Here is a 15,824-nt window from a genome sequence, read left to right as displayed (position 1 = left end):
CCCCCCCCCCCAAAATCTCTCCCCCCGCCCCCAGTTCAATCCGCAACGCGACACGGTGCGGGCTGAGCCCCGCCGGCCGCCGTCGAGCGCGGCGCGCGCGTGCGCAGGAGGGGCGGCCGACGCTGCGCGGTAATGGCGCTGGGCCTGGCGTTGCTGCGCGGCCGTTGGCGCCTTCCCGCCTCCGGCCTGGGCCCTCAGCCGCGGTTCGGTTCGACCGGCACCGCGGCGCAGAGGAGGGCGCCGCCGCTGGCGGCCGCCGAAGAGGCAGGTGAGGACGCCGGGCCGTTTCTCCTCCCCGGGCCTCCTTGCGGCCTCCCCCGGCCTCTTGTGCTAATTCCAGAGTTTGGGATCCCGGTTTGGGATCGGCTAAGCCGGGAGGCGGCCGCGCTGCTCCCGTGGGCCGCTGTGCCGCGTGTGAAGCCCGTGGTCGTTGCAGAGCCCGGACGCTGTGCAGCGCTCCCAGAGAGGGCCCAGGATAAAGCAGTGATTAAGGGACTGGAGCGTCTCTCTTAGGAGAATTGACTAAGCAAGAGAAAATTGAGAGGGGATCTTACCAACAAATAGAAATACGTGAGGGGAGAATGTGAAGAGAATGGGGCCAAACTCTCCTCAGTGGTGGCCARCGATAGGACATGGGGCAATGGGTGTAAATCAAAGCACAGGCAGTTCCTTCTCCATGTGAGGAAGAGCTTCTTTGCTATGAGGGTGACAGAGCCCTGGAACAGGCTGCCCAGGGACGTTGTGGAGTCTCCTTCTCTGGAGATTTTCCCAACCCGCCTGGATGCCGCCCTGTGCCCCGAGCTCTGGGTGTCCCTGCTGGAGCAGGCGGTTGTGCTGGATGATCTCTAGAGGTCCCTTCCAACCTCAGTCTTCCTGTAATTCYGTGATCCTGCTCTCGTGAGCACAGCCATGTGCCCATGTTGGTGTTTCAGGGCCTGAAGAGCATCAGGTGGCACCTCCTTGATGGCCTGAACAGAGAGTTCTTGTCACTTGGTTTGTTACGAGGCCATGTGAGTACTTAGCCCAGCATCAGAGGGCAGCACTGGGGGGGATGTGAGCATCGTGTGGAGACGGTGGTGTTCCTGCCAGGGGTCGTGCTAGTTTGTCCCAGTTTAGTGACATTTTGTCACAGCCACTTTAGGTGGAAATGCTGTGGAAATGGGGGAAGAAAGTAAAGCTGAAAGCTTTTCCCCCATTTGAATTGCTTAGGATGGCTGTTTGGATGAGAGCTGCTGCGCCCGTGCCGTGCTTGGGCTGTGCAGATGGCAGCAGGGCTCGGGGAGCACTGCAGCTCGGAGCACATGCTCTGCTGCGGTGCTCAGCTCACACAGTGAAGAACTGCAGAGCCAGCCTGGCCCTGTGGAGGCAGCTCTGCGTGTGGGAAGCCTTGGGTTCGTCTTCTGGTTGTGTTACTGACCCGTGGGACGTGTCGTTTTCATCGCTTCTCTGACCCCAGGGATAACAGGATATTTATCATCACAGAGTCACAGAATGGTTAAGGTTGGAAGGGACCTCTAAAGATCATCTAGTCCAACCTCCCTATCTTCTGCCTCTTCAGTCTTTTAGTCAAAAGTTACTATAATATTAAGCTATTGAAACAACTACTTTGCCTAGTGTTACCCTGTGTGACAAACCCAATAAACTTATTGCAAAATAAAAGTTTTTTTTWAATAAGCGCTTTACAATCTTCATTAGTTTGTAGTTAAGATTGTCTTGAGGCCACAAAATTCTATTATATCATCCTCAAAATTAAAAGTAGTGTAAAAAGCTTTCTGAACTTTCCCTGCCTGATAGGAGCCACAGGGAAATAAGTGCCTGTTCTCCAGCTTCCAGGTCTGAGTTAGGAATGACTGTGTTTACAGGGAGCAGTTTCACAGGCTGTGATACTAACATGGTCAGTTGGAAGCTTGAGGGTTTTGCAGGGATGTGGATATTATTTTGAATTTAGGATGTTGCTCTTCCCTGCTTTGTAATCAACAAAAACATTTTCTGTGCTTCCCCCTGGTCCAGGGTGTCTCATTTCCGTGTTGATTCTGGAGGCTGTTGGCAGCAATATCTAGGGTCAATACTATGGTGGAGTAAGACTGATCTGTGGGTTCTGATGAGTACATGAAAACGTAGCATGAAATGTGTTTTGCGAGGTAGGAGCCTACTGGAAAAGATGCGAGTTGTTAAAAYAGCCAAGTGTTTCGTTGTTCCAGGGTAAAAGTGCTGGTATTGTGGTAGTGGAGGTGGATTTCCTTCTCAGTGCAGCTTTGCACAAGCCTTGCCTGGTGCCAGCTAGGTCCTGCAGTGCCAGATTGCTGCACCAAGTCAGATTGTGAGTGCCGATTTTTCTGGTAGTGATKAACACACAAGAGAAGAGCGAGTGTTCCTTGTGTCATCAACCTTCCCGGAGGATCGGGGAGGCCGGTATTATTTTCTTCCTACATTTCTCAGTCTTCGTTCTTACAAATAAATGTGTTTATGAGAGAATTGCCCTCATGTTTCTTGATTGTTTTCCTGTGCTGCTCTTGGAGAGCCAGAGGAATTCTTTGTACTTATGTCCGTACCCAAAAGAGAAGATTAAATGTGCTAAAATCGGTTTCAAATCTTCATGTTTGTGTAGAAAAACTCTGATGTGCATTTGTTCACACAGATGCTGAGGTCAATGGCAGAAAGAAGACATTCACTGAGCTTCAAACAGAGCGGCTGGAGCAAGCAGAACGGACTGTTTTGATTAAGTGTCCATCAAAAATCAGTGAGAAAAAATTATTGCAGTATTTGTCCAGTCATGGAAAAATTAACAGCCACTTCTTTTTTGAAAATCGTGTAAGTAATTGATAATGTATGCTAGAATCTAGACTTAAACTAAAAGAAATGCTAGCACTTTGAGTAGGCTTTACATATATAAGCTGAGCATGTTATGGATAGCTGTTGTACTAAACTTTTTTTTTTATTAAAGTTTACAAGTTTCTAAGTAATAGTTTTTTTTGTCAGCTAAGCAGCACCTGTTATAAATGATGGATGGCAAGTCTTTAAGGCTCATACCTAACACTGCTTTTTGTTCTAACAGTAGAACTAACCTTTTTTTTTACTTTTTTTTGAATATTACAATTGCAAAGATAAATGGATTTTAATACTTCTGTGTTTAGTGTTCACAGCCAAGAGTTGCAGATCTTAATTTTGTTTTGACCTCTTGTCAAAAGGTGTCTAAAAAATATGCTGAAGTACAGAGAATATCACTGAGCTTCAGAACTGTTGTATGAATACCTGAATAATATTGATATAATTAATTCAAATCTCTTGTGTAGTTATCTAACCCTGTCTCTTTCCACTCTTTGTTTTAGGGTATCCATGCCTTAATAGAATTCTCTGATAAAAACAGTATAGCTTCATTACAGGATGTTATTGGAATCCCCGGTGCTACAGAACATCATGTTGTTCCATTTAAATCTAGACTTTTTACTTTCACGATGAAAAACCTAGTGGCTCAAGCTGCTGCTGAGACACAAATTCGCCTCTCTCCTCAGTCTCACATTCCAGTGAAAGACCTTATCCAAAARCTTTGTGGTGCTGACAGTGTAAGTATAGGTTTGTCAATCTCTATTTACTAAACATCAACCAACTTATTTCAGATTTGCAAGTGGACATGTATGTCTTGGAGTACACTTTATTTCTGTCTTTAAAAAAAGGAGAATTTTGAATTTGCTTTTCACACATTGGAACAAATAGATGAAATTTGTTACTTTAATTGCCACATGTATTTTTCTATATGAAATAAATGTCTCTGTGAATCAAACCTGTGTTTAAACCACAGAGAAATTAATTTTAAATTATATAATTATAATTATAATTATAATATAATATAATTAATAATATAATAATATAATTATCATACCTTAAAATTATATATATTTATATATAAATATAATTCTATAATCATTATAATGTGTATATTATATATAACATTCATATATATTTKWTATATRTRTATKTATATGTATTATGGGTCACTGTATCTTGACTGTGTTCAATTTCTGCACTAGATAAGCAGTCAGATGTACACTCTGCTGAATGAGTATCAGCTTACAGAAGAAAATATCAAGCTCCGATATTTGGCCTGTTCTCTGGTTTCGGATTTTGCACGTGCCTATTTCCCAGACAGCGTGGTAAAGCCATTTGGCTCTTCAGTGAACACCTTTGGCAAATTGGGATGTGATGTGGACATGTTTCTGGACTTCAATGAAGCAAGAAAGCACATTAAAAAAATGGTAAGGTTATTCTGTACACATTCAGTCATTTGGATAATTTTTTGACAGAGCAGCTCATTTGCTCCTCTAAATGTCAAAGTCAGTCTAAATGTCAGAGCCATAAACAAAGGATAGACGGAAGACAGAAAAAGATAAAGATTTCACATAAATCTAAATRAAAAATTGATAAATTTATTTGAAAGTTTAGACTGGAAGAATTTTCAAAACTGAGTGTGACACTGAAGAAGAAATGTTTGTCATTATAGGAAAAATAATTTGGTGCTCCTGTGGGCTTTGTCTGCACCATGAGGGTAAATTTCACTGTGGGTGAATTCCTCAGAGCTGACTGAGCAAGCCAGATCTTCCCATCCTGCTGTTGGTTTTCCTTCTCTGGAGCTCTTGGACATACGCTTCAAAGATAATTATTTTGTGTTTGCGTGTGCAAAGGTATTAATGGAAGGTTGTCAGGCTCTTTTCCTTGATTTAAAGAGTAACTTTAACATTTAAAAAGATKATTCAGGTTCTCTTGTTTGGTGGTGGTATTGTTTGCTACAGTTAGGAAAATCATATTTGACCATGTCTCTGAAGCCATTTCATTTATCCTCTAACTATTTTTGTTGATAGTGTTAACTGAAATGTCAGTCAGTTTATGAAAACTGTTTTGGTTTTCTTACTGAGTTCATACAGCAAAAGTACTTTCTAATTAATAGCTGATGGTAGACTAGGGAAAAGAAAGGAGTGTAAATGCAGTGAAACAGCTAAAAGCGAGGTAGGTGTTTGAACTTATTCTTCATTATCCTCAAACCAGACATGCCACTGATATTCTTACCAGTGTTAAGTTGTTGGCATGGCAGCTGTATTAACATTCTTGTTGAGTTTCATAAACTCATCTGTGAGCTCTAGACCATCATACTGTAAGAATGTTATTCCTGAGCTGTCCTGTTATCACTGGGTGTTTTGAAGCAACCTGTCCTCTCGTGGGACTGTGCAAGGTGTTCTAGGCCTGCAAAATCCTGTGGGAGAAATCAAAATAATACAATGGGTGTTCTGAGAGGCACCAAAGAGATGAGGACATCTCTTTTGTCAGTGCAAGGACAGATAATTATATGTGTGTGTTAATTTAATGGGTATTTAGTCAGGAGTTCTTAAGCACGAGCCCCCAGGGCTACTGTCTGAGCTTATGTTGTTGTGTTGCATGACAGGTTAGCAGGCTGCATGGAACATGTAAACTGTTACATGTGGTGCAGTGAGGCTTTTGCTTTGTGTGCAAGCAGGGTGGTATCAATAAAATCAACAAGATGATCTTCTGATGCATATTTTTGACTGTTAAAATGCGGGCATAACTGCTGCCTCAATTTGAAAAGATGTTTAATAATAAGGTGCATCACAGAATTGGCCTATGAAGGGGAGTAAAAATCATTAGTGCATCTTAATTCAGATATAACCAAAGAATAAAGGAGACCAAGAAGCCAGCACCTAGAGAGCTTTGTATTTTGTAGGAAATTGTGATGCAGGCACATCTTGCCCTCATAGGCAGCCAATGCTTACTGCTTTTGAGGAAAGACAAGAGTGGTCTTCTCCCTGGCAAACTGTGTTACTAACTTACATAAACTGCTTGTGATTTTGGGGACAAGTGAATGAAGGAAGGTAACTTTAATGATAAGATGACATAGCTGCAGGGCAAAGGATATCTTCTGTCTGCTAAGCGGTCACAGACCTTCAGGAGGCTACGAGCAGTGGACGAAGACCAGCTATTTCAGCATTTATTTACATTTATTTACATTTATGGAGAACCCATCAGTGATTGTGACTGAAAAAGGCAGCAAATGGGAGAGCATTCTTTAGTATGGAATTTGTGACTTTGCTTTTTTTGCTTTTTTTTTTTTTTTTTTTTTTACCCCGTGAAAATTATTCTTCCCCATAGAGGATCAAAAGGACCCATGTGTTTGCACGGAGATTATTTTTTTTAACGTGCAGGCTGCTTGGGAGAGTAGTTGAGTTACTTTAAACATAGTTCATTGATCGCTTTTAGTGTCGCAGCTTTAGGATTCAAAGAGTTATGCTTCTTTTTGAGGGTAGCTCRTGAATTTGTTGCAAAACCCTAGTTTACTTTATCACCTCTTCTGTTGTGGGCCACGTGGCTGGGGCACAGATCTGGGGCGAGTGTCTCTGTTCCATAAGCAAAAAGACACCAGGATACTGACTCAACAACCAAGTCCCCATTTCTTCTTCCGTCACTACCTCAGTCTCCTATTCCGGGCAGCTCCTTGCTTCCCTTTGTACAGATGTGGGCTCCTTTTGCTTTGCCTTTGGAGCAGGGCTCGCTCATAGCACTGCTTCACGGCCAAGCATGGCCAAGAGGAGAGCAGGAAAAACTGCCTGGATGATTGCACAGAAATTGGGTGCCTTAAAGTGGGTTTTTGAGGAGGGGGTTACAAGAGCCAGGCCTTCTGAACTGTCTGTCTGTGCGTGCCTTGTTTCTTGGCACTAGCCTGGTGATAACAAAACGGAGCCTCATGTAGCGGTGACTTGGAGGACTGGTTGGGTGACTGCATAAAGCTTTTCACTCAGCACTCACCCATAAGCTGCTTTTAGGGAGGGGTAAGTCAGTGTAAGTATTGGATTAGCAAGCAGAAATAGCTAAGGTTTAAAAATAGACTATAAAAAGAGCAGAGATTTCATATAAATGCTTTATTTCAGTATAAACTRTATGTATGAAAATCACGACTACGAAGACATACAAGAAAATGCATGTCTAATATGGTAGGAATGCAGCCCCCCAAAATATATCTGTCAGAAAAAAAATCTGATGTGAAATTATTATTTTCAATTTTACAGAAACTTTTTTTTAAAAAGGAAATGCACATGCTATAATTTTGGATCCTTTTCAGGATGAAAAAGTTTTTCTTTTACAGTGCTACTTGATTCAATAACACATTCTGTGAGGATATGGAAAGAAAACATTGGTAGTATGAAGTGAGCAGTGGTTAGGTTCCCTTTTTTATTTTTACCTTAAAACTGTACTTTTGGTTTTTTTCTCTCTCTATAGTGTGTGTGTACTCTGTCAGGAATTCCACAGTTATTTGCTTTAGACAATAGTGTGATGTACTATACCATCATCAAAGCAGCTAATTTCACAATAAGTGGTTCTTTATTAACCTGCAAAAATTGARTTACTGAGAAAGAACATAAACAGTATTTTTCACCAAGCTTTGCAGGCTGCTTTAAATAATGCATTGGTCTTAGCAGCTCAAATTGCACAGTCCTTGGCAAAATGTTATAGTCATCCAGGATTATTCTTAAATATCTCCTCAACTCTATAGCCAACAGTTTCCTTTTACAATTTTGTGGCAGACCAAAGGTCCGTTTGAGATGGAGTATCAGCTGAAGAGATTGCCCTCGGAAAGGTTGGCCACTCAGAAAATCCTGTCCGTGATCGGGGACTGCCTGGACCACTTCGGGCCCGGCTGTGTGAGTGTGCAAAAGATACTCAAYGCTCGCTGCCCACTGGTGAAATTCTCACATCAGCCAACAGGATTTCAGTGTGACCTGTCAGTGAGCAACAGGTAAGACCTGGTTTTAAAGAGTTTAGGTAGAATATACCTGTAACTTGAAAACCTGCAATGAATGCTGGTTAACAAGCTTTTGTAACAAATACGATAAAAGAGAACTTGATTTGTACTTTTGGGGCCAGCAATTTTATGTTTCTCAATTGTAAAGCTTTTTTTTTTCTTTAAGATACTCTCCTCCAGCATAGTGAACACTTGCTAGCTGAACCTGAAGAACACTATGCAAAACCATTGTCTTTTATTGAACTGAAAGATGACAGTTTCTTATGTCGCTATGTGCACATGTACGGTCTCCTCTGCATTACTTCTCAGATTAAGAAACTGCAATATATTAATTTTCATTATAGGCTTTCAGTTGCTTTGCAGTGACTGGGTTTTTAGTTATTTCAGGAATCTTTGGAGTTTGTTTTGTATTTGCTGGCAAGGCATCTGGAATGATACGTTACCTGCTGCTTCAGAAAATTTTTACTGGCATTATGGCTTTTCACAAGAGTGTCCAATAGAGGGAGCAGGCTTCTTAGAAATCTCTCTGTGGTTTTTTTTTCCCTCCTCCTGCTTGCTCTCACTTATTACGTGACTAGTGGTTGATAGGAAGCATATTTTTCTGCTTTACTGTCACTTGTTTTATTAAGAATAGTGTTTTTCTGCCAGTGCAGCAGACATAATGGATTAAAGATACGCACTTAGAAAGAACCCAGCCCTTTACGTATGTGTCAGGGAGTACTAAAGTATGAGTGATGATCTTTCAAGAAGACTTTGACTTACAACTTTTAATGCAGATTCTGTGATCTGAACCAGATCCTAGATTGAATTTTCTGAATCATCCTAAATTCCGTTTCAGAATACATAGGAGCTGTTAAGGAGTAAAGAAAAAGTGTTTTTCTGCTCTGAAATGGAGCCTTATACATGTAGCCACAGTGCAAGTCAATTCTGTGCAAACTTTCTTGTAATCCTCTGCTGAGCAATTGGTCAGTTGTGACCATCTCTGTTCTCTTGTTATTATTTGGAGTAAAAACAAATTTGTGTAAATGGAGAAGCATTTCACAGTCAAAATTTGTAAGTCAAGGAATTACTACCTTTTATGTGGCAAGTATGCCTAAAATGCGTTGGTTTTTTTTTTCCTCAAAGGAATTAAGCTCAAGATTGGGAGTAAAGACTCCTGCAGCAAGAGTTCAACAAGCTCTTTAGACTAAAAATGTCCCCAGACTGTCACCAGAATAAGTCTCATTATTACATTGTGCTTCGTTGTATTTTTTTCTGCTTTTTCTTTGCCCTCTCCTTTGTGCTGCCTAAGAACTTTTGTACAAGGTTGTGATGACGCAGATCAGGAACCAATGTGTTTGAAAACCATTATCCTTCTACTTCAGGTTTTTTTCATCAAGATCTGAACCCAGATAGTTGCAATAAATGGCTATGAACAATATGGCTGTGGCAGCCTGGGGACAAGAACGAGCATCTGCAAGCAAGGCTTCTAGCAGTAGTGACTGCTTATGTTTGTTTCAAGCATTTGCTGAACAACCACTGCACATTTATTCCAGCCACACTAAAAGTCTTTGATACCTTCCAGTACAAAATTCAGAAATATATTCTGTGTCGTAACAAACTGAAGGGCACTGAACCTCAAAAATCATCTATTTGAAAACTACCAAGTTGACTTGTTTTGCAGATCTCATGGCCTTTGCATATTGCTTATTTTTCAGTTCATCATATTATAACTTTTTGGAGTAAGATTGTAAAAGAACTTCTGTTTTGCACTTGTATTAGAATATAGAGATCATCTCCAAAGCCATTTGTGTCTAAATGAAATGTATCTTTTCAGCCTTGATTCTGCATACTTTTGCTCCTGAGTACTTTTTATTTTTTTCTCCTTGTCATATGTAACAAGGAAGCAGGGAAAGAAAGCAAGTCCAGTCTTAGTATTTATCCCCTAACTTTATCCTTTGTACTGTGAGAAGCTGTCAGGAATGCTGGCCAATCTCAGGCATTCTCTTTATATGTTTAACAGGTAGGAGTTATTTTTTATGGATATCCTCTTCCATTGTGACTGATGCTCTAGGACTGAGCAGCTAGCACTGCTACTTCCCACTTCTCTCAGTATTTACACGTGCCATGCTTTTTCTTCCTCAGCATTGCTATAAAAAGTTCAGAGCTCCTGTATATCTACGGTTGTCTTGATTCCCGTGTGAGAGCACTGGTGTTCAGTATACGATGCTGGGCCCGTGTGCATGGACTTACAAACAGTGTTCCTGGTGCCTGGATTACCAACTTCTCTCTGACAATGATGGTCATCTTCTTTCTGCAAAAGAGATCACCACCTATCATTCCAACAGTAGACCAGCTTCGAGCACTAGCAGGTAAASACAGTGGTTTGTGAAAAAAATGGGAGTGACTCTCACGTTTATTTTTCTCTGAGGGAATGTACAAGTTTCACGTGTTATTTTTGTGAGAAGACAAGACCTCACTTGCTTAAGAACAAAATAAATCTTCTTTGCAATGCTAAATTCTACTTGGAGGAGTTAAGATTGTTCTATGCCTCACTTATTTTCATCAGAGCAGTCCTAGTGCAGCTTCCATGTGCTGGCTGGTTTTGGTTTATTTTCCTTTTTGTTTCAGAAGACTTGTAAATTCTTAAACATCTCCCTATTTGTTACCAGTTTGGTTCCCTCATGGATACAATAAGTATTGTTTTATAGACACCAAGTGCTTAAAAGAAGGTTTTTTTTTTTTTTTTTTTTAATAACATTATGTGTGATATCGTTGAGACTGATCAAGCCATCTAGAAATAATGCTTACATCTTTGCAAGCTGGCTGTTTTAGCCATTTCATGTGTTGCTTTTGGGGTACGATATCTTCACATATATTCATTAAATCTAATGAAAAGATGGAGAATGACATTCCAAACTTGTTATTTCCTCATTTATGTCTTAGGCTTATTGACAGCTTCCTTGCAAATTTTGAGTAGCTAAAGGGTTGTCTTCAGTTGCTTTAAAAGCAGTTCAGATACTTCCATCAACATTTATTAATAAGCTTTCAAAATGACTGTAAAATTCGTATGCACAGAACAAAATCACCTGTCTTAATTTTACAAAAAATATTCCTAATCCCCTTCTTTTCTCAGAAAAAGAGGTTAGACAGTTCAGGTCCAAGTGCCAAAGCTCCTGCTTAGTTATTAACCTGGTGGATTTGTGTTGTTTAGTGGACAGTAAACCACTGTATGCAAAGATACTGGTTTTTGTACGTAAAGAAAATAATTTTAGAGGTATAAATATCATATATATTCTTCCTGTAGGCTTTTGCARATGCTTCTTTTACTGATGCTTGTTTTGCTTTGCTTATTAGAATTATTATTGTTTRTCTTTAATCATACAACTTAAATCTTGACCTGAAAGTTCCCTTTTAAATCAACTTAAAAGTTGATTTGCTTTATGCAATAGCATTTATTGAATTCAAGCATATCATAGGTATTGGACATGACGTGTATTAAATACACTAACATTTTTGTTCAAAATAAGTTTGCAATTTATGTTTCAGATGATGAAGACAGGCATGTAATTGGAAGTTATGATTGCTCATTTGTTAGTGATTTAAGCAAGATCAATCCTACAAAAAATACAGAAACACTTGGTGAGTAAATCTTTAAGCCTCTTGCCAATATACTGAGACTACACTTTTTTGCTATAACTGTTTGCTCTTTTTTTTTTTTCCCTTTAGATGAATTGCTGTATAGCTTTTTTGAATATTTTGGAAGCTTCGATTTCAGAAAGAATTCTATAAATCTTCGAAAGGTAAATGCATTTTAATGTCTCATCATTATCTACCGAATTCCTCCATTTGCTGTTTGAGAAACAACAATCGTTAGCCATTTCTGTGAACATGAATTACATGTACAAAATAAATTGGTGATACATAGAAACTGAGTTCTCTTTATGAAGGAAGTGAGCTTTCTTGTCAGAAAGTCACTTAGCATAACGTTCTTAATGGTGCTATAGGATTTCTTGGGTATTTTGGGGACCACAAACTCTAATGCTAAGCTTGTAGGATTTCTTTATTTATTATTTTTATTCCTCTCTATTACCGTGTACCAAAAGTGGCCGTTTCAAAATGGCTACTACTTTGATTCTGTTGGAAGACAACTTTTTAAATGTCATACATACAGCAAAAGTGTGTTACAAACCCTGCATGCCAACAGGCTTTTGCATTTATAGTTAGGAATCCAGACCCAAACAGTGTCCACATTCAATCGTGCAACTGAGTTTTGAAGCTTTCTCCTGACATTTCAGTTTCCTAGTGCAGTTTGCACTAGCATCCAGTGTAGGGCTTGTACTTTAGGAAGTGTGCCAGTTAACAGGATCCAAAAGAGAAGCCTCCACATGGTGGAGCCTCAAGTAGGCAGGTGAATTGTCTGTGCTGCTGCTGTGCTTCATATCTAACGAAGCCTCGGGCCCCGGGCAGGAGTGCTGTAGCACGTATGTGAATGCTTCCTCACGGGCAAGCATAAGCTGGCAAGTTGTTACTAGAGCTTGCAGGGGGGCTGTATTAAAGAATAGGTCAGCAAAGGAGCACTGATGTACACAGAGCTGTCAGTGCATTTAAACAGCAAACTAGATAGTCTCAAAACTTTTGAGYCTTTTACTTTTGAGCGCCCAAAAGTAGACTGTAATCTGAAGATCTCAGTGCTTAAAGGTCAGAATGACCCGTGAGAAATTTCAGCCAAGGCAGTGATAGTGTTTTCTTATACAAACTCTCAATAAGCACTGAGAGAGGAATGGTTCAAACATATAAAGTGCTTGTAGTAGTTTAGCAAATGGAGCTGTGTGGGTTAATATGACACAATCATTCTGTTCCATGCAGAGGGCATTAGGAGGAGGAGACTGAAGTGATTTTGAAGTAATTTTGGACTCGTAGAAAAACAAAAGGAAATTGCCAAATGTATGGTCTAAATTCTACTTGTGTATTATTTATCTTGAAGGAAATATATGTTGAACGTACCAGGGAAAACAAGCACTGAGAGGATTCAGAGAGGAGTCATCATACAGTCAGATTAACAGGGAAATTACTGTGATTAATTATCACAAAAAGTTCTCTAGTAGGTCAAAACTCTTTTATTGTTAGTGCCAATGCTAATAACGCGAGTGATTTGTTATTTGTTGTGCCTGTAACGCATGTCCAACTTTGGCTTTTACTTTTAACTATCTGCAGGGAAAGGAAGTAAATAAACCTGAGTCGTGTCCTCTTTATATCTGGAATCCCTTTGAGCAAGACCTTAATATCAGCAAGAATGTTAATCAGCCACAGCTGGAGAAATTTGTCGCTTTGGCCAGAGAAAGTGCCTGGATATTAAAGAAGGAAGATAAAACTCAGCGAATGATCAGTAAAGAGCCCTGGGGACTGGCAGCCCTACTGATACCATTTGGAAAAAATAATCCCAACACGATCAAGAATAGGGCCAAGGGAATAGGAAGTGAAACAATCAAAAGCCTCTTGGACTCTTTAAAGTTAAGTAACGTGAACAATCTACAAAAAGCAGTGGGAAAATGACTTTCCATGTGGAAACACGGTAGCTGCTATTCTGTTTTAGGAATTGAATGTGACACAGCCTGGAGGACATTAACGTTTCTATTATGAAGAARTGGAGAGTCAAACGACTTCTGTTTTCCATTCCCATGCTCTCTGTACAGGTCTGCTTTGCTCCCCTATACTTTCTCCTCCTTACTCTCCATTTCTCCATCTGTTCTGTGAACATTCAAATACAAGTTTTACAGATACCTTTTGGAATTACCCTGCAGCTAGGCATAGTTTTTAATGAAAAAATGGACAGAGGAAACAGGGGAAAAGCCTTTGGGAATTCTGTTGGCTAACACACAAATGATGTGTTAAGCGAAACCTCCAGAAGCAACCGCCTTTCAGTGAAACCACAGCTTAAAAGAAGATGAATGTTAGTACTGTGGCTTCCATTGCAGCCACCTTCTGGGAGCCAGTAAAACCGAAGTGCATGTGTCTATTTTTGTAATTGTTTTTCGTTCATGTAGATCGTGCCAAGACACAATAAAGAGGATAGAATTGGACAGTAGGGTTTACAGTGTCATAAAGCATCACTCTCCATGGATTCTGCAACTGTTTCATACTGGAAACATGAGTTTGCTACTATATATAKATTTATATATATGCCCTATGTTCTCAAATTTCTTCAGTTAGGTCTTTTTTCATATGTGCATCCATGCGAGTGGTTCCCACTCAGACATACACACTCCTCCGTCACTTTGCTTTCAACATCACTTTAAACTCATGTTTCATGTTCCAAGGGGCTTTTGCAGCCACTTTTTRCTTCATCTCTCTGTCCCTCACAGAGGTCCGTAGGGGATCATCTGTTATCCTTGAATCCAGTCCTGCCTTGTCTTTCAGATATTAAGCAGAGCGCTGCCCATCACCCTCTGAYCCTTGGCTGCCAGGGTCAATATTCCTTGTTGGCTCAAAGGCCTCATTGAGTTCTCACTGTGTCCACTCCAGAAGTGTGTGTTTTGCAAGGAGGCAAGTTGGACAGGAGGGAAAATGGGGAGCAGAGACAAATGACATATGGATGTTCCAGGCAGATTTGTAAGTCTTCTAGCTGCCCAGTTTAGAGCCATTTGTGTGCCTAAAAGCATGCAACTATGATGTGAACTACACAGACTGTTGTTCCTTATAAGAGAAATCGAGTACAAGAAATTATGTGCAGAGAGCATACTATAGATAAAGTATTAATGTTCATGATTAGTTTCATTTTCAGTCAGCTTTTTGTGCTGCAGTGGTATATGGTTATGTGTGGAATTGCTATTAATGTTTACTGGGCTGGTATGTTAGKATTAACAGTTGAAAAGGGTGTTTTCCTTTTTCGCTGAGTTCTACTTACTTGAAAAAAATATGGGAGTAATGCATACTACCAAAGCACTGGTGTAAAGTTTTCTTTCTCCTTCTAGGGAGGGAAGACTGCTCTTCAGCAGTTAGTATTATAAACTGTTAAGTCTTGAGTGACTTGAAGACCATCAGTCTTCAAGTCTTCAACTTGTCTTCAACTCCCTATTAATTTATTTGGATTTTAAAATAATATKCATATGTGTGTATTCATAAATACTTTATCAAAGGAATGACTCGCATATTCATTATCCTGGTTGTGGGAACTARTTCTCATATTAACTTCTTCAAGACTGAAAGTGGAAGTTCAGTTCTAACGTGCTAGTGAGTGAACTTCTTTTGGGTGGCTGGTATGAAATTTACTGCAACTTATTGGCATTAAACTGATCTTGGTACCAAGCTTGGCACTAATGCTGTAAGGAACCTTGATATTTATAGAACCTAGAGAGATGTTTTTTCCAGTAATAGCCATTCAAGCTATTAGGGTGGTACTTGATTGCTTGATATTTTTTACATTTAAATAGAATGGGTAACATTGCAGTAGAGTAATAAGAAAATGGTCAACCAGCGATGGAGACATAAACCTGAACGGTGATGTGTATACCTGCTGCTGAGAATATATTTGTATTGCTTCACTCTGATCGAAATAAGAAAGATCTGATAAGAACTTTGGCATCTATGCACTTACAGTCCAAAATTAATAAACATTTGAGCCACTCTAGAACACACACCTTTGGGAATAGTTTGGAGCAACTGTTGTGGCTGCAGGCTAATTTCCTGATTTCAGGAAGGTTGGTTTTGTTGTTTGTTTTGTTTTTTAATGATCTCTAAGTGCAGGGAGCTGGAGGCCAGCTCTGATGACTCTTCTCTCAGCTGGCCCTGCGAGTCTGCTGCATCAGCACCTTTGGTGCTGTAAACCAAAGCTGCTGGCTGGGCCTGGGGAGCAGCCTCTAAGCTGAACATCAGGTGTGTCTGGGATAAGAGCCGCACGACGCTGCTGGGACAAAAGCCACCTGTGGGAGAGAACCAGACAGGGAAGAAGTGGATCATGTTGAAAGAGGGTGGGAGGATGTTTAGCCAAGCAAGGTGGCCCGATTTCTTGAGCACAGAAGCATTTCTGCGCTGAAAGCAA

At 40.3% G+C, this 15,824-nt stretch overlaps 1 protein-coding gene across 1 annotated transcript; it reads left to right on the top strand.

Moving 5' to 3' along the window:
* The first annotated feature begins 132 nt into the window (after positions 1-132).
* Positions 133-15,481, top strand: MTPAP (mitochondrial poly(A) polymerase). The gene is given in 10 exon segments (XM_026048777.1): positions 133-268; positions 2,639-2,811; positions 3,330-3,563; positions 4,029-4,253; positions 7,587-7,798; positions 9,929-10,155; positions 11,333-11,425; positions 11,513-11,586; positions 13,001-13,313; positions 13,316-15,481. Coding segments are annotated over 10 exon segments (1,734 nt in total). The 3' UTR covers positions 13,363-15,481.
* Positions 15,482-15,824: the final 343 nt, after the last annotated feature.

The sequence above is a fragment of the Nothoprocta perdicaria genome, unplaced genomic scaffold (genome assembly GCF_003342845.1).
Source record: "Nothoprocta perdicaria isolate Ctin4 unplaced genomic scaffold, notPer1 scaffold_57, whole genome shotgun sequence".
NCBI lineage: Eukaryota > Metazoa > Chordata > Aves > Tinamiformes > Tinamidae > Nothoprocta > Nothoprocta perdicaria.
The sequence above is the reverse complement of the archived record's forward strand: the minus strand, read 5'-3'. Positions and strand labels throughout refer to the sequence as shown.